Source organism: Dipodomys spectabilis, unplaced genomic scaffold, assembly GCF_019054845.1.
Source record: "Dipodomys spectabilis isolate Male_0828 unplaced genomic scaffold, ASM1905484v1 ptg000092l, whole genome shotgun sequence".
Taxonomy (NCBI): Eukaryota; Metazoa; Chordata; class Mammalia; order Rodentia; family Heteromyidae; genus Dipodomys; species Dipodomys spectabilis.
The window spans coordinates 8,244,549-8,265,360 of record NW_024870769.1 but is presented as its reverse complement, the minus strand read 5'-3'; the positions used below and the strand labels follow the sequence as shown (position 1 = coordinate 8,265,360).

The 20,812-nt window shown below is 39.9% G+C and overlaps 1 protein-coding gene across 1 annotated transcript in view; it reads right to left on the bottom strand.

Annotated features, from left to right (window-relative positions):
* Abca13 (ATP binding cassette subfamily A member 13) overlaps positions 1 to 20,812 on the bottom strand; it is a 402,123-nt gene that overhangs the window by 287,364 nt on the left and 93,947 nt on the right. Inside the window, exons 20-26 of the mRNA XM_042684933.1 lie at positions 20,383 to 20,501; positions 14,183 to 14,346; positions 13,235 to 13,314; positions 12,220 to 12,341; positions 4,992 to 5,186; positions 1,542 to 1,706; positions 393 to 570 (exon numbers count right to left, since the gene is read on the bottom strand). Coding sequence (XP_042540867.1) covers positions 393 to 570; positions 1,542 to 1,706; positions 4,992 to 5,186; positions 12,220 to 12,341; positions 13,235 to 13,314; positions 14,183 to 14,346; positions 20,383 to 20,501 — 1,023 coding nt within the window. The remainder of the gene's footprint in view (positions 1 to 392; positions 571 to 1,541; positions 1,707 to 4,991; positions 5,187 to 12,219; positions 12,342 to 13,234; positions 13,315 to 14,182; positions 14,347 to 20,382; positions 20,502 to 20,812) is intronic.

Sequence of the window (20,812 nt, the reverse complement as noted above, 5' to 3'; positions counted from 1 at the left end):
TCATTTGAAATGAAGGTCTGTGTAAAACAAATTGGTAGAAGGCTACTTAATAAGTTCTCCATGTACGATACTGCCATTTTGCAAAGGTCAAAATAGTGTCTGTGGTTTTCACCCTCAGATCCCTCACTAACACCACTCAACTGGGGATCCGCAAGGGGCTGTGGTTTCAGGTGTGTTAAGTATTTCAGACTCAGCTGTTTGGTAACACACATGAAAGGTTTAGCCTGTGTTCAAGGACTGGGGTTTCTATGTCAATTGTTATGCCAGCTCCTAGTGATCCCATTAAAAATGATGGAGCCAATTGGATGCTGGTGTGTACCAATCCATCTTCCATACAGACATATATAAGTCCAATTATCATTAAACCTAACCATGTGTTACTCTTGTCTTACTTGAGTCTTCAGGAATGTTGAACTTTTCTTTGTCATCTTCCAAGAGTGCATTGACTCTGGGTAAGTTAATGAACATGTTCGAATTGCTCAGAAAAGATGTTTGATCCTTACAAACCAACTTCATCATGGACTGGAAAGAATCAAAGGCTGAACTTCTAGCTTGGCCATTCTGTGAAATCTGGACACATAAGAAAAATAAATTGAAATTACACAGTTACTTAAAAATAAGTTTCCAAAAGACTTATGACAGCATAATCCTTTCTTTGACTAAATACATAAAGTGTTGAACAAGTTGAAAGAATAGAATATTTGCTTTAGTCTTTTTTGTCCTTGGGATACCATTCCAATGGCTGCAGTGACTTGCTGGGAAATCTCTCACCTCTGTGTGTGTGTGTGTGTGTGTGTGTGTGTGTGTGTGTGTGTGTGTGTGTGTGTGTGTGTGTGTGCCTCTCTCTCTTTTGTACACAAATAAGTCCTTGTTATTTGTCAAGTAATAAAGCATTAATCCATAAAATATCCCTAATGTAATACTCTTAATGCATGTTTAGACTGCCAAATTACCCTAATAGTTGATAGTTATCTAAATTATTATTGATGATCAGACTGCCTCCAGGAGGATTGGAGCCCCTCACTTTCTGGATCTTCATTTTATACCTCCAGCTGTTCATAATCCCCCCCTCCGTACATACCTCTGATGAAGTTCCATCAGAGGCAGACTACAAGCAAAAACTAATATCAAGCCACGAACCTAATTCAAATGTGTGTTTGCATTAGCAGAAAATGATCTGTAATTTGTAAGCCAATTATTTATATGTAAATAAATGTCTTAAGGTTCTTGAAAGCAATTTGCTTTCAGAATTAAGTGAAACAGGTCCTTGAAATCTCACTTATGCTAATAATTGACTTCGTAACAGACAAAGCATGAACTTTTCCAACTTCCACATTGGTGGTTGTTTGTCCACCCCATTATTAGGGAGATTCCAAGACATATTCTCTCAAAGCCTTGCCTCAAGCACCACTTAAAGATGTTCCTGTGCCTATCTGTTGTTGTCTAGTACAATTTTTAAATTTTGGAAGATAAAGGAAAGAGGAAGCAAATACAAAGAAGAGCAAATTCAACCATGTCCCTGGAGGGCAAAGATCAAACACCTGTGGAAAGTCCGGCATATCTAGCAAGGCAGTGATTTTCAATGCGTGAAGAAATTCTGGAAGGTACTGGAATACATGCTGGGCTCTATCAAGCAGAGAGTTGAGGCTGGAAATGACATCCAACAGGGACTTGAGCAGGCCATTTGCTTCAGGAGGTATCAGAGCCTACGGACCAACAAAAGAGAGAAAGAGAGAAATAACCAGCATTATTTTTACTCTCACAAGCATCTTTGGAGCAGTGAAAACTTGATTACTTGTTTCTATTGCAGTTCTAAGCTATGTTTGTTATGCTCTTTAAAACTTTTTATAATTCAAAGGCCATAAGTCTGGGCATTTTGGTGGGAGCACATGAGCACATTAAATTGTACCCATATTATATTTTTAAAATATAAACCAAGAACAAATCAATCTTAGTTAAAATTCAAATCATTTTTTAAAATATTTCTTTGCATCTTTAAAATGACTAATATCAACAAGGCTTAAAAAGCAGGGTGCAAGTGACTCGCACCTGTATTCCTAGCTATGAGTATGAGATCTGGAGGAGCTAGCCTGGGCAGAAAAGTCTATATCCAGCCCCAAAATATCCAGCAAGAAGCTAGGCTGGAGGTGTGGCTCAGATGGTAGAGTACTGACCAAGAAAGCAAACCTAGCAAGCACAAGTCCCTGAATTCAAACCCTCGTACCACCTAAGAACAAAACAAAAATACAAAGAAGATTTTTACTTAGATCACAACACTTCATCGTCTCAGTCCTAACACCTTGGGGATGTGGTGATTTTGTGGGAAAGAAAACAAGCTCAAAGAGATAGGTTTCCTGAGTTTTCAGGTATAGGGCTAGGAATATAGGCAGGCTCCTTAAAAAAGAAAAAAGAACTGTTCTAGAGTCCTTGAAAACTCACTGTGCTGTTACTACCTCTCAGTTTTCGCATTCTCAGTTCTACAATGTGAATTCCACAAAGGTGGAACTTTATTTTTCGTCTCTATCATTTATGCAGCTGATGAAGATGAATCAGCTGACAATACTAGCTGCACAGTTAGTACTTGTTGGATGAATGGATACATATTGTTTTTAAAAAATTTCTTTCCATAGGTGGCAAAAATCAGAGCAAACCAAATCGCTTTCCTTGGCATATTAATTGCATGTAGGATTTCTAGTTTTCCCATTGGAGTGAGAAACTCGGTGGTCACAGATGGTTTGTTCTTCCTGCTCCCTAGAGTTCTATTCCTGCAGCTGACCTTTGGGGCCTCATAAGCATTAAAAATTTCCATAAGACAAGAAACACAACTCAATCAGGAGAATCCATGGGTATGGCCTTTTGTTTGCTTATTTACTTCCCTTTCAAAATTCATATATGTATGTGTGTGTGTGTGGATTTTACGTATCCATCAGGAAGAATAGTATTATTATGTCGTTTGCAGCAAAATAGATGGACCTGGAAATCATTATATTAAGTGAAGTAAGTCAGGCTCAGAGAGAAAAAAATGGGCACATGTTTTCTCTCAAACGTGGAAGTTAGATCTAAATTATAAACATATATGAAAACATATACATGGTCACATGCACATACACATACATTGTCTAAAGTATGGTATTTACCATGGGAGGATTGCAATGCTGTAATTCCTTTGAATGACTCACTGATAGTTTACCAGCATGAATATTAACAAGCTGAGACATACGTTGTCTGGAGTAGAGATGGTCAAGGGAAAAAGGGCAGATGAATGGAGAGAGGGAAGGTGGGAGAATATAGTCATAATATCCAGTATACAAATATGAAACTTGAGGGGATAGGTACAGTTGGGAGAAATAAGAGAGAATAATGGAAGGGATGACATTGATCAAGATATATTGTACTCATATTGTTATATTGAATCGAAACTCCTTTGTACAACTACCTAAAGATAGAAAAATTAAAAACAAGACTTGGAGTAATAAAAGGGATGGAGACTATGAATGGCTGGAACAGCAAATCTACCCTTTCCTAACCAAAGACTTGTCCCAGACATGGAGTGACCATAGCCACCTTGCCATATCAGATAACCTTACTGGTTAATCCAGATGTTGTGACATAAAATCCTAAGGAGAAACTAAAGCAATGCTGTTCCTCGAGGGTAAGGCTTGAGGCTTCTGGACATGAAAGGATAAGCACTCACGTGGAAGCCAGGAAGAAGAACTTCCGGAAAGGACAGCCTGAAAACAAGATCAACCCAGCTGGGTTAGGCCTCATTCCAGCCCTACTCACCTCCCACTTTTACTTATTTCCTGGAGATGCTACCATCCTCACATTCCTCCAGCTAAAGAGCTATCCTGTTGTGTGAAGAGCCACTGTGGGGCAAGTGAGGAGCTGGCAGGGAGAAGAGGCTACTGTGCCCAGTCCCTTCCCCAGGACCACTCTAGGGTAGCTGGAGGCACCATAGAGACTATGGAACAGAGGCCACAACCCAGGCCATGGAGAAGGAAAGGGCCAGTGTAACTGCCATCCTCTGGCAGCTCTGTGTGAACTGGGTTCACCTTAGCTGCCCTCAATACTCCAGGAAGCTGGCCCAGAGGGAGGAAGGAAACCTGGCACTAGGCGTGGGTGACGTTGGATGCTGTTGGTCTTCTTCACTTAATGTATAGATTGCCAACAACTGTGCCAAATGTCCCAAAGGGCCTGTCTCCACAAATGTCCTACAAAGTGTCCTCAACACACTTTTGTTTTAACAAAGCCTAATTGAAAGCTTCAGCCCCTTAGTCAACCATCAGGTAACCCTAGAAGTGGCTGAGTCTCCCACAGTATCCCTCCTTGTTGTTATCAGGCTACAGAGTACAGTTGGTCATGTGCTATTCATGGATTCCATCAACTCAGAGACTGACTAAAAACATCTTTTTTTTTAATTGCATCTAGCCCAGTACTAGTGGCTCACACTTATAATCCTAGCTACTAAGAAGCTGAGATCTGAGGATCAAGATTCAAAGCCAGCCCTGGCAGAAAAGTCCATAGATGCTCATCTCTAATTAATCACCAAAAAGCCAGAAGTAGAGCTATGGCTCAAGTGACAGAGCACCAGCCTTGAGCAAAACAGCCAAGTGAGAGCACAAGGCCCTGGGTTCAAGTGCTCGAGCCACAGTTCCAGCATAAAAAAAAATCCTACATCTAGCATTAAACATTTTTAATTTTTAAAAATACAGATAGCCTACAGACAGCATAAAAACTATGTACATCAGTTTACATCACTTTTATTAGGTCTTCGGCATTGTAAGTCATCTAGAGATGATTTAAAGTATGCAGGAAGATGTGCACCTTTTTAATGAAATGCCACATTGTTTCATGTAAAAGATTTGAGCATCCTTGGAGTTTGGTAACCAAGGAAGATCAAGGATATCAAGGATGAGATGATTGATTCTGCACAGCCAGGCAGCAGCATCCTCTGCACAAGTCCACATGCCCCAACAACCCCTCCTCCTTACTTTGTAAACAAAAGCCCGCAGGTTCAGGTTCTGACTCATGGCCACAATCAGAGTATATACTACAGACCCAGGCAAGCCACAGAGCTCCTTCACAGCAAGCCAAGACTTTTCATCCTCAGGAAATGTCAGCAGGAGATGAAGAATTTTTTGGTCACACTTTCCAGAAAAAGCTGCAGTGAGGACACTGGTGAGAATCTGTTTCAAAGCACAAGGATAAGAAGTGAGCATAACAAGGACATTTTGAGCTTCAGCTCCTCACATTCTGCTTCCTCCTGGCTACCTGGGAACCTGTTCTGAAGATGTGTTGAAGAGTCACCTGCATACAGGTCTGTCTTACTCAGCTTTCCATCTTTGTGACAAAATACCTCAGACAAACAACTAAAAGGAGAGAATATTTATTGTGGCTGCTGGATTCAAAGGGTTCAATTTCTGAACCATTGGCTGATTGTCCTTGAGCCTGTGGAAAAGCAGATAGGGAGATCATGATTGAGCAAAACTGTTCATCTCAGGAACATCAGCAAATGAAAAGAAAGATATGGTGGGTCATGATCCCAATGTCTCCTCCAATGACCTAACTTCCTCCCATGAAGCCCAACCTTCTGAAGTTCCACTACCTCTAGCAGAACCATAGGCTGGAGACCAGGCCTTTGGGAAACATTCAAGATACAACAATAATTGAGCCCAAGTCTCTCTTTTGTCTTCAACATTTTGAATAAACCTATTGCTGAAATCACACGTCATTATCTGGCTGCTTCTACTGCTTACCCTGAGTGCTCAGAACACAATGGCACAACCTTTTACTCCTCTCCCAGTGAGGCTCACCTCAGAGTGCACACCCACTCTACCCCATGCTCCCAATCCCTGCCCTCATATTTGGAGTTTGGGTCTTGCTGGCTTGATACTGAGTCTTCCCCTTTGCTTTCAGTTTATCTGTTTATTCAGCTAACAGTGTGAAACTAGCTTTTGCCTCCTCTACTTCCTGATTCAAATGGGATTACCAAGTTTGTCGTCATCAATTTTAAAAAGAGGAAGTAAATAAAGCTCAGAGGAAAGACCATCATAGAACCACAGAACCTCCTTTATCAATCTTACATGCCAGAGTCAGGGACTGCAGCTTGAATATGTCTTTCACTGAGTGACATTGTTGATAAAAACTAAAAAGCAAAATAAAAACAAAACCAACTGTACCTTGTATGGTACTGTTATTCTTCTAATGAGCACAATCATGAGACATTCTACTCAAATGAGACCTGCATGTGGGAGCCTTGGGCACAGGAACTACCATCCATGTTTTTTAGGAGTTCTGTGACAACCTGGGACTCACCAGCTGTTTCTAATGCCAAAAATTCCCAGAAGAAAGTCATTAAGAAATCATCAGGGATTATTAGGGCCCCCAATAAAGTGTGTTTGTGTGCATATGTGTGTGTGTGTGTATGTGTGTGTGTATGTGTGTGTGTGTTAGAGAGATAGAGACAGAAACAGAGAAACATAGGGACAGTGATAGAAACAAAGAGAGACCAGAAAGAGAGAGAGGTGCTTTGCTTATAAAGCAAGAACCACACACATCAATTTATTTTAAGGAATTGACTCATAAAGCTGTAGGGCCAGGAAGCACAAAATCTACCTACTTGTCCAGCAGGCTGGAAACCCATGGATGTTGCCTCAGCATTAATGGCCTCAAATCTAATGGCCCCTTAAAGGCAGAACTCTTCTCTGAGGGTCCTCCATAGTTTTTCCTCTTATGGACTTTATGGATTGCTGGAGTGTGGAAGGTAGGGGGATACTGGAGTTCAAACTCAGTGTCGTCTTCTCAAGCAGATGCTTTTACTGCTGAGCCCTGATTTTGGATGGTCATTTTTCAGGTGGGATCTTGCTTCTTGCCTGGGTGTGAACTTGGGCACAATTCACCTATGTTAGGCTGGGAAGTGGCTAGAATAACAAGTGTGTGCCAATGCTGCCAATTAACACAAGGCCAATTCATTGAGAAGGAGCCATGTGAATTTTCTCTGCTCAGGCTGGCCTCAAATTGTGATCCTAACAATCTGAGCCTCCTAAAAAAGCTAGGATTACAGGCATGACTTGGCCCTTCAGGGGACTTGGTGAGGAGGCCCAGTACACCAGGAAGAGTGACCCAAAGTCTGCTTATTTAAATGTTAACCTCATCTAAAAGTACCTTCTAGGGACATTCAAATTAGCATCTGCCTTTACAATTAATTAACCAAGCAACCCTTCATTTATATAGAATGTATATGGAGCAGACACACTTTATAGAGGTTTTCTTGCTGCCTCTAATTCCAGTTGTGGTTTTTGAAGGTAAGGGGAAGTTCTTAGGGGAGATCTGGTGGAAACAGGTGTCCCCCACTGCTTTTTTTTTTGGGGGGGGTGGTTGGTCATGGGGCTTGAACTCTGGGCCTAGGCACTGTCCCTGAGCTCTTCTGCTCAAGGCTAATGCTCTACTCACTTGAGCCACAGCACCACTTCTGGTTTTCTGAGTGGTTTATTGGAAAAGTCTCACGGACTTTTCCTGCCTGGGCTGGCTTTGAACCATGATCCTCAGATCTCAGCCTCCTGAGTAGCTAGGATTACAGACGTGAGCCATTGGTATCCGGCCCCGCTGACTTTTATTAGAACAGCTCCTCTTTAGGCTCAAGGATAAAAGTTTTACCGGGAAAGTTTACCATCTAAAGCCAAACCCTTGACTCCAGACAATGTGCTCCCAGCTTTATATGATTATCAATTCAGGTTGGCCCAATGAAAATCCTTGTGTGTCTCACCATGGTTTCAAGAAAAGGTCTTGGAATTGACCATTCTTTCTTAGAAATTTTTCCTAGAGCAAAAATATTTGTATTGAATTTTTTTTCCATCTTTTGTAACCACCAGGGGAGTGAAGGACCTGGAGCATCTTATACCCTGTCTTCTGAAGGCTCAACAGTCATCATACACAAGACAACAAACCCTAGTGGCACATTTCTATGACTTTCCAAATTTTATAATTTGTGTTTTTAATATTCTGTCCTTCTTTTTGAAGAACACCTGAAACAAGTTAATGAATAAAATAATTAAGATAATAAAAAATGAATAAAAAAAGATAACACTCCTTTGCATGGCTGGGAACATGGCTCCTATTGGAATTACAACCCGGGTGTATTGAGTTAAGGTTTGCTCATCATGAGAGATGCTGAGTTCTTGATGTTTATCTACATATCTGTATTTGGCTTGAAAAACCTCAAGAAGATTTAAATCCCAGGGCAGATATCTTCCTGCTGTTAGCACATATACTCAGTCACTTAGATTTTTTTAAGTTTCTAGCACAGACAGGAAAGTCCAATGAGCCACTAAAAAGCCAGAAGGGGGAGCTGTGGCTCAGATGGTAGAGTGCTAGCCTTGAGCACAAAAGCTCAGGGACAGTGTCCAGGCCCTGAGTTCAGTGATTAGCAAAAAACAACAACAACAAAAAGACATGATACCCAAGAGAGGTATTTGTCCTTTCAGCAAGAGTCTACTAAACATCTTTGGATAAGATGACTTATGTTTACAACAGAGAATAGAAGACAATACTTACTCCCAGCTAATAGTCTTAGACTTGATGAAGAAAACATGTGAACTGGGTACTTACTCTTGGTCCCTTTGTGACTAGAACAAAACCACACAACCATACAGAGTACAAGATCATTGGAAAGAGAGACTCTTACAAATTAACATTTGAAAGATAAAAGAGTAAAGTGAGGTCAGGTAAGAAAAGGACAGATTCTCTACATTCCCATGGGCATTTCTCTGTTCTGAATGCATCTCTGCTCGGCTCTGCTGACATAATAAAGAGATAAATTCAGGAGCCAACTATGAGAGATCAGCAGAGAGCTAACAAGGATCTTTCCAGAAGGACGGAAGCTATAGGTTGCAACGTTGGTCCAGAATGAGTTATAGTAGAGCCAAGGCTAGTAAGAGCTGGCTCCAGCACTTACTGCTTGATCTCTAAGTTACTATGACTATATGGACCTCAGCTTCCTTGTCCATACAACAGAGTAACAATGACACCCAGGGACTACAAAGGTTTGTTAGAAGAATTAGAGATGTGAGCCGCAAATGACAGTGTGTCTGAAAGTCCAAATAGCTGATATGACTGACATGCCTAGCAACACCAATACCACTCTGACCAAAGGGGGAAAGAAGGAGGAGGAGGAAGAGGAGGAGGAAGAGGGGAGAAGGAGGAGGGGGAGGGGGAGGAGGGGGAGGAGGGGGAGGAGGAGGAGGAGGAGGAGGAGGAGGAGGAGGAGGAGAGTTCTATAAGAGTTATATTGATCAAGGCTAGCACTCTACCATTTGAACCACAGAGTCACTTACAGCTTTTTCTGTGATTAATTGGAGATAAGAATCTCACAGACTTTCCTGCCTGAGCTGGCTTCAAACAAGATCCTCAGATACCAGCTTCCTGAGTGGCTAGGATTATAGGTATAAGCCACCAGTGCCCTGCAAGAATGGAGATTTTTCAAGGGAAAAGAGCTTCCTATAAGTTCCCATTGCAGGTTGTGAGAAGAGGTCTGGGAAGGGAAATCGCTTGGCAGTAATGGATCAGCCTGTTCTTAACCTCCTTTTGGCTCATCCTGTGCCTGCTCATTTGGTACAATTTCCCAAACTCTGGCTCTCAAATTATTCCAGTTGGCCTCCAACATTGCCTGCCTGCGGAGGCTCCTGTCCATGACCCCTATCAATCATTGTGTTATTTGTACTACAGAAAATGTCCCCAGTCTCTTCTCTTCCATGGGTATCATTGGTTATGTATTTGCTGTGCTGACTCCATGGAATGCTGGCTTCCTTATGGGACTCTGAGCCTCAGATATCAGATTCAAGCCTGGCAAGCAGGAAGATCATAAGTAGATGAGTTTGCAGAGGTTCTGAAATTTTACAAGGTCCCTGCAGCCTACCAGTGGCCTATACCATGAATCCAATATCATAAACTTGCAAACTGGCCATCAAAACTACCAGAGATAAGCCAATAGGAGGGGACAAAAGTAAGAAAAATGATACAAAAAATGGGTGTTAAATGTTAAAAAAAAAAAAGAAAAGAAAAAAATGGAGTGTTGCTCAGGGTAAAAATCTAAACAACAAACAAATCAAAGCTCAAAGTGACACCTGCAAATTCCTATGTAGATCTGCAGATCCAGGTAGGTTCGTGGATATTCTTAGATATCCAAGAAAATAACCTCATTATGCATTTGAGTAGTAAAAATACAACTTTGTTTATACCCCTCCCAGTTCCCTAACTGTCCAAGTATTCAAGTGCCCACAGTAACTTTACTGTCACTTCCAAAGAAGTAAGAAGTGATAGAAGACACAGAGATTTCCCTCAAGCATCCAGGATGCCCAGTGTGGCTATATTGCTTAACCAAGTCAAGCTTTCTCATAGCACGTAGTACAGACCTTGCATGGTAGAATATCAGCGACACCTTGTGGCCACTTGTATAAAACTGGCAGGAAGCAACAATATTGTACCCAAACCAAAAATATTTCATAAGGCTAAATTTAAAAGGTTCCCAAATAGCTAGCTAATCTGTTGTCTCTCTCTCTCTCTCTCTCTCTCTCTCTCTCTCTCTCTCTCTCTCTCTCTCTCTCCCCCTCCCTCCCTCGCTCCCTCCTTCCTTCCACCTCCCTCTCTATCAGTCATGGGGCTTGTAATCAGGGCCCAGGGACTGTCTCTGAGCTTTTCTGTTTAAAGCTAGCGCTCTACCACGTTAGTGGTTAATTGGAGATAATAGTCTTAGCAGACTTTCCTGATGAGGCTGGCTTTGAACCACAATCCTCAGATCTCAGCCTCCTGAGTAGCTAGGATTGTAGGCATGAGCCACAAGCACTGGGCTTTGTCACTTCTCTTAAAGCAATCCTAGGTATCTAGTCAATGTAATTCAGTCCCTGTCCCAATTCTGCTATATGCTGCAATAACTCTAGAGTTCAAGCCACAAGTGGCCATTATTTCAACTGAGAGCTGAGTGGAAGAAATTTTACCACTGCTGTAAACTTCCCTCACCTTAAAATTCTTTCTCCAAATTCCCAGCCTAATAAGCTGAAACTGATCATTTTATTTTTAAAAAAGTTCCTATGTGACTTTCTATAAATAACTTGGCGATACTATAAACTAAATTTTGGATTTCTAGCTTCTCATCTATTTCTTAGATTGATTCTTACTGACGCTACCATGCTTGAACTTTACTATACAGAATTGTATAGTATGATTCAATCAGTTGTCAATTGAAATGTTGACCGGTTTCTGGGTCCTGTAGAAAAGGTAAATTCCACTGGACGTGCTGAGAAGCTGCCACAGAAAAGCACTGCAGCTGGCACTGGTGGCTCACACCTGTAATCCTAGCTACTCAGGAGACAGATCTGAGGACTGTGGTTTGAAGGCATCCAATGTAGACAAATCCCTAGGCTGCCAAATTCATATATCAAATTAACCAACAAAAAGCAGAAAGTAGGGGTGTGGGTCAAGTGGTAGAGCCTTGAGGGGGGAAAAAAAGCAAGAGCTCAAGGCCAAGAGTTCAAGCTCTAGTACCAAGACAAAGGAGAGGAGAGGCGAGGAGAGGAGAGGACAGGACAGGACAGGACAGGACAGGAGAGGACAGGAGAAAAGAGCACCTGCTAAGGACCCAGGTGACATCTGCCATGGGGGACATGAAAGTTACCTGCTCTCTCTTCCATGATCGATCACATCACAATGTTGCCTAATAGTTTTGGCCCCTTTTGCTTGCCTTACCCAGTACCTTAGAGATGACATGACCTGCCATCATTCATTTCCCTTCGTGAGTGGCAGATGGTGAGACTACACCAGTAACTCTCCACATAAGAGGGACATTTCAGATCTTTTAAGTTGCTTTTATTTGAGGCTATTCCTGTGTTTTAGAACATCTATAAAACCAAGCAGAGACACCCATACATACCTCAGGTGTCATGAATCAACATTAGAAAGGACTAGAACAAATATTGTCACTAACTTTGTCCTTTCTAACGTCGAACAAAGACAGTTGACAATAAAGGCTCGGGTTTTGGCATTAGACCATGATAACCGTTGGTTCTTTGCAGTCCTCTCTTTTCCATTCTGCTTTTGGATATCTCATTTACAAAAGAACTCATCCCACCAGCCGTGAGAGGAAGAAGAGGGCAAGGAGGAAAAATGACATGATATCTTTTAGACAGAGGGATCTTAGGTGGCCCAGTACAAGCAGTAGCACTGTACCTGTGAGTGGGAAATGTTTGCCTCTAAGATAGTATGGATGGTTTCATTGGAGATATGGATGGAAGACTGAAGCTCTTCCATTAACCTGGTGATGTTCCTCATCAAATCTTTTATTTTCACATCTAAAAAAGGTGGAGCAAGAGGAAATAATGATATTTACATATTTATTATAACAAATATATTTATAAACATAAATACGTAATAAATACATTTAGATTAAATACATGTATGTATTATAACAAATATATTAAATCAATATATTTTATATTTATTATGATAAGTATACTAAATAAATACATTTGTATAACTGAACTTGAGATCATTTATACCATGAATAAATTTGAACAGGGCTTATACGGTATTTGCTGGTCACTTCTTTGCTCTCTGTAAACCCTGCATATTTTGCAATTTATTTTAGAAGGAGATTTTCTTTTTTTTAATTTTTATTTATTTTTTATTGTGAAAATACTGTACAGAGGGGTTATACAATTACATGGGCAAGATAATGAGTACATTTCTTATCAAGCATTGTAGCCTCCTCCTTTGTTTCCCCTTCCCATCCTTTCCCATAGAAGGAGATTTTCTTAATGAACAATGACTGAGTGCAATGTGAACATAATGTCTCCATGTTTTATACTTGTCTCACATTTTTACAAATGGAATGTTACCTAAGGATTATCCAGAGTTCTTCAGACTTAGCATGTTGATGTAACAAAAGATTTATGAACTTTGTAGATGATGTAGACAAAGAAAGATTTGTAGATAGCCAGGGATTTGGGGGCCAGGGCAAATCCCAGACCACAGATGTTTTTCTTCTGCTGCTTGATTTTTTTTTATATTCCAGAATTTTAGGACTTTCCTTATAAACCCCAGATATTTCAGATCAGTTAAATTCTAAACTGTTCTTTATTGTGTCTAGCATAACTTTCTTTCATGTTTTATTCTGAGTCTATATTTGAATGAGAAACTAAATTTAACTTTTTAATCAAGCAAACTTAGAAAACCACATACTTACCCTCAGTGACAGTGAAATTGCTAAGAAAAGACATAATAGGATTGCCCGACAACCAACTCTCCTTGAAGCTTTTGGCCAACCTAAAATGGTAGAAAATTAAAAATGAAAATAGGCAAGATAAAATAGCAGACATAATGTTGGCATGAATAATGCTGCCTAGGTTCCCAGGATATGAGCTGGGTAAGAAAATACATTTCTATAGAATTCCTCTGATAGTTATACACTAAGTCCCCTTTACACCATTTTTTGAACATCCATTAAAACCAGAACTTCAGTATTTTTCCATTCAGAGCCCCTGCCAATCACGATGAATCAGGGGAATAAGGATGCATAATAAATGCCTCTTCAATGAATTTGGAGCAAATAGATGGGATGGATCATAGGATATCTGAGAAATTAGTATAGCAAGTGTTAGACAAACATCTTTCTGTAGAAAAAATAAGTCATCTAGAGAATGAAAAGTCCCTGTGCACCCAAAACTCTGAGAAGAACCAATCAAATATGAATTAATTTTAAAATATGTGACTGCTCATATATTCATGGTGAATATCATATTGGAATTGTTAGCCTTATGGCTAATGCTGCTCATGTGAAAACTTAGTCATAGAAAATGATATTGTTTATAAATGTACATAGAAATATGTATGTGACAAGTGGTGAAATTCACAATTTGAAAATGCTAGAGCTGGGAGCTGGTTCAGATCTGGAGCCAGCCCAACCAAGAAAAAGTCTGCCAGACTCACATCTCCACTTAGCCAAAAGCTGGAAGTAGAGGTGTGGCTCCAGTGGTTCTAGTGGCAGAGCCCCACCTCTGAGCAAAGAAGCCAAGCTATGTGAGAGAGTGAGGTCCCGAGTTCAAGCCACAGCACCAGCACACACAAAGAGAATGCTAGAAATCTTCCTGATGAAGAAAAAGAGAAGAGGTGTGAGACCCTCTCTGGTACGTACACACGCACATGTTGCTCAACAGTTTCCAGTGGGGGATGGCATATGCAGTCTTGGTTGGTGACGTGATCCAAGTTGCTTTTGAAGTGTTCTAAGGTCCGAGAAAGATTCTTGATAAGACTTTCACAATTTAGTTGACTGGATGCCGACCATCTCTTTTCAATTTCCTAGAAAATATAGATCAGAAACACAAATACTTGGTTATATAAGCTTTAGTCTAGTTTCTGGATCAACACCTGTTCTCACTCAGTGTTATGTGTATTGTAAGGGTTTATTGCTTATTTTCAGCAATCTTGAGACACAGAATGAATAAAATTATGGCACATTGTGAAGTGCATAGGAAGAACTCTTGGCTGAGAAGTAAGGAAGAAAGAACATTACTCCTGGCTATACCATTAACCAAACCAGCAAGACAATAATGCACAGCAGAAGACAGGTGCTCTTATGGCTGAGATATACCTCCAGCACTGATTTTTGCTGGTTATTTTGGAGCTACTGTCTAGCTTCCTGCCTGGCACACACCTGGGCATGATCCACCTATCTAATGTTTCCCATGTGATTTATGCATTTCATCCATCCAGCTTTTTGTTGAGAAGGGGTCTCATGAACCTTTCTGCCTTGCTGATGTTGAACTTTGAGAGTCTCAGCCTCCCAAGTAGCTAGGATGATGAGTACAAGCCACTGTCACCCAGCTGTAAATTTATTTCTTATAAAATGCTGAGTAAAGCCAGTTTATAATGTTGAGAAAGTCCTTACAAATTGCTTTTTCCTTTTCTCAAATTATCTGAATGAATTATTCTTATGAACTTTTTAAATAGTTGTCAGAATAATTTAGAAAATTAAAAAGGGAAAAATAACCTTGTGTATTCATAATGAAAATAGTATTTACCACTTCTTGACATTCACTTGTATCTGTATGCCACCCAATTGTGACTTACTAAAAACCTAAAAATTAAAAGAAAATTGAAAATAAAAAAAGAATGCACAGCAGAGAACATGCAGTATCCTGCTGAGTGACTTAGCATTGAAATTCTTGGAGCTCAGATCCCAAGAACTTACACAACTCAACAGGAAAAAAAAATAAACAAGCAACCTAATTTTAAAATAGGCAAAGGACCCTGAATACATGCATTTCTAAAGAATATACAGGAATGGCCAACAGGTGTGAAAATGTGCTGAACATTACCAATCATATGAGAAATAGTGGGAATAGAAAGTAGTGTAGTCAAAAAATTCATGTTGGAACTGTTGTATGATCCAGCAACACCACTGAGAGTTTATATTCAATGGGAACAAACTCATGTTCACTGCAGTATTGTTCACAAAAACCTCAGCATGGACTCTGCTAAAGTGGCCAATGACAAATTGGTAAAGAACAAAAGCTTTGTACACAGGCACATATTCACACACATACATATACACAGAATGGAAGATTATTCTTACATATAGAAAGAAATCATGCCATTTTCAACAACATAGGTGAACCTTAAAAAAATGCTTAGTGAAACAGATCAGCTAACTCCTAATTTGTAAATATGTATATTAAAATTAAAATTGTATTAAAATGCGTATTATTAAAATTAATTAATTAAAAATTAATTTAAATGAATGCACTTGATTTTAATTGAAATATAATTTAGACTTGTGAAGTAAAGAAGATGTGAGACCCTCTAGTTCATACAAAGTGAGTTCCAAATGTAATTTTAATTTCAATTACATTTAATTTAATGACTTTTAATTTAATTAACCTATAATTAAGTTTAATTTAATTAAATGTTAATTTTATTTTAATTTTAAATTATGTTATATTATTTAATTTAAAATTTAACAAAATAATAACTTTGTCATAGAGCCAATTATTTAACATGAAAGCATACTTCCTACCCAGAAGCAAGAAGTAATTAAAGTTTCAACTTCCTTCAGTACTTGTATATTAGGGTCAGATGAGAAGTACTGCACAGAGTTTGAGACTGGCACCCATTAGTTACACATGTAAAATAACCACAGAAAAAGGCAGTTTATCATACCTCCCTTCTCTCCTACAACAGACCTGAATCACTCAGGAACTGGCATATACATGTACACAGGTAAACATGTTTAGATTTGAGGAATTGGCCAGGCCACCCAGTTTAACCTGGAATTCCAGCCACTTTCTCCAACTCAACTTATTCTAAAAGCTCCATTGGATACTTGTCATTTTAGAAGCTTTATTTCTGGTTCTCCTTTAGCTCCCAATTGCTTCTTTTTGATGTCTGGGCACCAAGAAAATAAGAGAATAAAGAGTTTGTTCTCTGAATTCCTATTACATTGCCATTAGCAGAGAGCTGCACTTTCCCTGGGAATACAGGTTCTGTAAAACTGCCTAGAAAAGTTTAAAAATAGCTTTGTACTATTTGCCTCCCTCTGCTGGGCAAAGCAGATTCCACATCCTACAGCCTAGAAAAGATGACTATTTCTTAGTCTCACACTTAAACCCAACAACCCATGAACCCACACCAAAATTTTTGCATCCTGAGATACCAATGCTCTTTCTTTGTCATCAAAAGAAAGAACTTCTGACTTTTATCAGCAATAGCTTATCACTAACCAGAGCTATCGACACTCATGACCAACTATGAACTTTAAATGTAGTCTTTGTGTCAATCTTTTGCCTGATTTTTTTTCTGCCACAACCATCTTTAATGCACTGAAAAAGGGTGTGTAGGATTTTTTAATTCTTTTGGTTTATCTGCATCTAATACAAATTAAATATACTGACTCAAAATGTTTGTAGCCACAAAGGGAAACTTACTGCATTGTTGGTAGGAGTGTAAAATTGTTCAACGACTTTGGAAAGTAGTATGGAGGTTCCTCAAAAGACTCCACATAGAGCTCCCTTATGACCCAGCAATCCACTTTTAAGCATTTATCCAAATGATCACAAACTATACTAAAGCTACCAGCACAACTATTTATTACAGCATTATTTACTATAGCTAAGCTATGGAACAACCCAGAAGTCCTTCTGTAGATGAATGGATCAAGAAAATGTAGAATATATACACAATGGAATTTTATGCCTCCATCAGAAAGAATAGCATTGTCCCATTTGTTAGGAAATGGAAAGACTTAGAAAAAATTGTATTAGTGAAGTAAGTCAGGCCAAGAGAAACATAGGTCCCATGGTTTCCCTTATTTGCAATAACTAATATATGTCTAGGATAAGCAGAAAGAGTCAAAAGCTATGTACATATGACTATATAAAATTATGCTAAGCAAAATGAACCCCAAGATAGGGATACAAGTGGTTTTATCTTTCTTGTTATTGTTTTGTATTGTTGTTGTTGTTTGGATGTTGTTGGGTTTTTTTCATTCATGGGACCTGAACTCTAGGCCTGGGCACTATCCCTCAGCTCTTCAGCTCAAAGCAAGAGCTCTACCACTTGAGCCACAGCACCACGTCTGGCTTTTTCTGCTTATGTGGTGCTGAGGAATTGAACCCAGGGCCTCATACATGTGAAGCAAGCATTCTACCACTAAGCCACCTTCCCAGCCCCTTGCTATTGTTTTAATATGTTTATAATGTACGATTTCTTTTGTTTCTTTTGTGTGTTCTTCCCCCCCCCCCATAACCCTTGTTTTCACTGTAGTTGATTGCAGTGCTCTGCATCTTGTATATACATTTTACTAATTTGGGGAAGAGATGGGAAATAACAAAATGCTGAAATAAGGATACAGATTGACCCATTGTAACAATGAGATGTATAAGACACTATATTGAAAACGAACTTTACAACATGGTGGAGCAGGGTACGGGGAGGGGTTGTCGGATGGGGAACAGGGGGAAGGAGTTGGGGAGGTGGGGAAGGAAGGGATGATAGGGGAAAAATAAAGGAGGAGGTAATAATGCTTGACATCGTTACCTAACTCATGTAACTGTAACCCCTCTGTCCAGTATTTTTTTTTTTTTTTGGGTCCGGTCGTGGGGCCTGAACTCTGGGTCTGGGCGCTGTCCCTCAGCTCTTTAGCTCAAGGCTAGCGCTCTACCACTTGAGCCACACAGCGCCATTTCCGGCTTTTTTTTTTCTTATGTGGTGCTGAGGAATCGAACCCAGGGCCTCGAGCATGCAAGGCAAGTGCTCTACCACTGAGCCACCTTCCCAGCCCCTGTCCAGTATTTTTATAATAAAAAATATTTTAAAAGTTTGTGGCCAGAATTGTCTCAAATTTTGGATTTTTTTCAGATTTTAGAATTTTCCATATACTATATATTATATTTTATGCTATATAATGAGCTAACTTGGGGACGGTACTCTAGTCGAAGCAGAAAACTCATACCAATTCTACAGACACCTTCATCACATAGCCTGAAAGTCATTTTACACATTTTTGACGTTCTGGGCCTGTGACAGGTTAGAATCACTGTACCACCAAAGCAACATAATATTCAAAACCAGACCTACAAGAAAGACAAGTCCTCTCTTCACTGTTAGAAAATCACTGGCATCACACAAGTTATCTGAGCAGTTCAGGCCTCCTCTACACCCAGTGTTTGTGTGTGTGTGTGTGTGTGTGTGTGTGTGTGTGTGTGTGTTAATTCCAGGCCACTGAATGGGCCCAAAAAATATCCCATTCTCTCACTCAGCATAAGTTGAACCCTGCATGGAGCTTTAGGGAACTTGTCCAAATTAATTAAAAGGGAACTGCAAAGCCAGGCACTAGTGGCACATACCTGTCATCCTATCTACTCAGGAGGGCTGAGATCTGAGGATTATGGTTGGAAACCAGCCCAAGCAGGAAAGTCTGTGAGACTCTTATTGCTACAAAACTACAAAAAAAGCTGGACGTGGAGCTGTGGCTGAAGTGATAGAGCTCTAGCCTGGAATAAAAAGGTCAGGGATAGAACCCAGACCTGGAGTTCAAACCCCAGGACGAAAGAAAGAAAGAAAGGAAGAAAGAAAGAAAGGAAGAAAGAAAGAAAGAAAGAAAGAAAGAAAGAAAGAAAGAAAGAAAGAAAGAAAGAAAGAAAGAAAGAAAGAAAGAAAGAAAGAAAAAGAGAAAGGAAGAAAGGAAGGAAGGAAGGAAGGAAGGAAGGAAGGAAGGAAGGAAGGAAGGAAGGAAGGAAGGAAGGAAGGAAGGAAGGGAGGGAGGGAGGGAGGGAGAGAGAGAGAGAAAGAAAGAAAGAAAGAAAGAAAGATGGGTTGGGAAGGTGGCTCAGTGGTAGAGTGCTTGCCTTGCATGCATGAGGCCCTGGGTTCAATTCCTCAGCACCACATAAGCAAAAAGAAAAAAGCCGGAAGTGGCACTGTGGCTCAAGTGGTAGAGTGCTAGCCTTGAGCTGAAGAGCTGAGGGACAGCGCCCAGGCCCAGAGTTCAGGCCTCACGACCGGACCCAAAAAAAAAGAAAGAAAGAAAGGAAGGAAGGAAGGAAGGAAGGAAAGAAGGAAGGAAGGAAGGAAGGAAAGAGAGAGAGAGAGAAAGAGAAGGAAGGAAGGAAGGAAGGAAAGAAGGAAGGAAGGAAAGAAGGAAGGAAGGAAGGAAGAGAAAAGAAAAAGAAAACTGCAGTCCTGGGCCCTATTCAACTATCAATTCTTGGAGCTTGCCACTTATATTTAGTTCATTAGGGAAAGTGATGGGCTGGTAAATTCTGAAACTTTGTCTTCCATACAAAAATGAGTGAACGGATAAACAAACAAACAAACAAATAAATAAATAATCTGATAGACTTGAAAATTGCCATGGTGTAAAAACTCCCATATTGGCTGATTCACGATGTCAACAGGACATTGTTGGACACAGAGTTAGGAAGAACATGAATATACAATATTCCTTTCATCTATAGAAACCACCAGTACAAACCATCTCTGGAGGACTGATAACTGTAAATCATACTGAGATCATGAAGAAGTGGTAGGTCTTGTGTATTTGTCACTCTTGTTTTAAATATAAATTCTTTCATCACATGTTTATACAGTTGGATTGTTAATGATATCAGGGCTTAATAACCAGCAACTGGCTTGGAGAGTTCCTGAGAATTCAACAAGCAACTCTTACATGGAGGAGGGATGGCAAGCTCTCGATCTGCAAGCTTGATTTTCAGTGTGACTATGCATAGTGCAGTTGTTCTAGTTATCTGAACCCGGCAGCAAACTTAGAATAACTCCACTGCTGTCTCTGCAGGAGTCAATGATTATGAATTCTCCGAAACACAAGAAAGGACATACCTGGTAGTGGGTGTACACAACAGTGACTCCTTGTATGACAGCTAAAACAAGATGCCTTGTCTCACATGGCTTGCAATTCAGAGTGGCACACAGAACATCCTTGGTCAAGGAAGGGTTGTCTGCCAGAAAAACACACACAAAGCCAAATGATTTTAGGAAATGATTTTAGCTCTCATTCTAAATGGCCACGCTCACAAAAATCATCTTTTAATTTTTTCAAATGTTACAAATTTCTTAAGTCATCCAAATGAATGAACATTCAGATAATAACACATGAGAAGATTATATCTGAGATATATTATAGTATTTCAATACATGCATAGAATGTATAGTAAGTGATCCGATCAGGATAACTGGCATATCCATTACCCTAGAAAGGTGTTAAGACCATTTGAAACACTTTGTCCTAATTCGTATTTTAAAATATTTA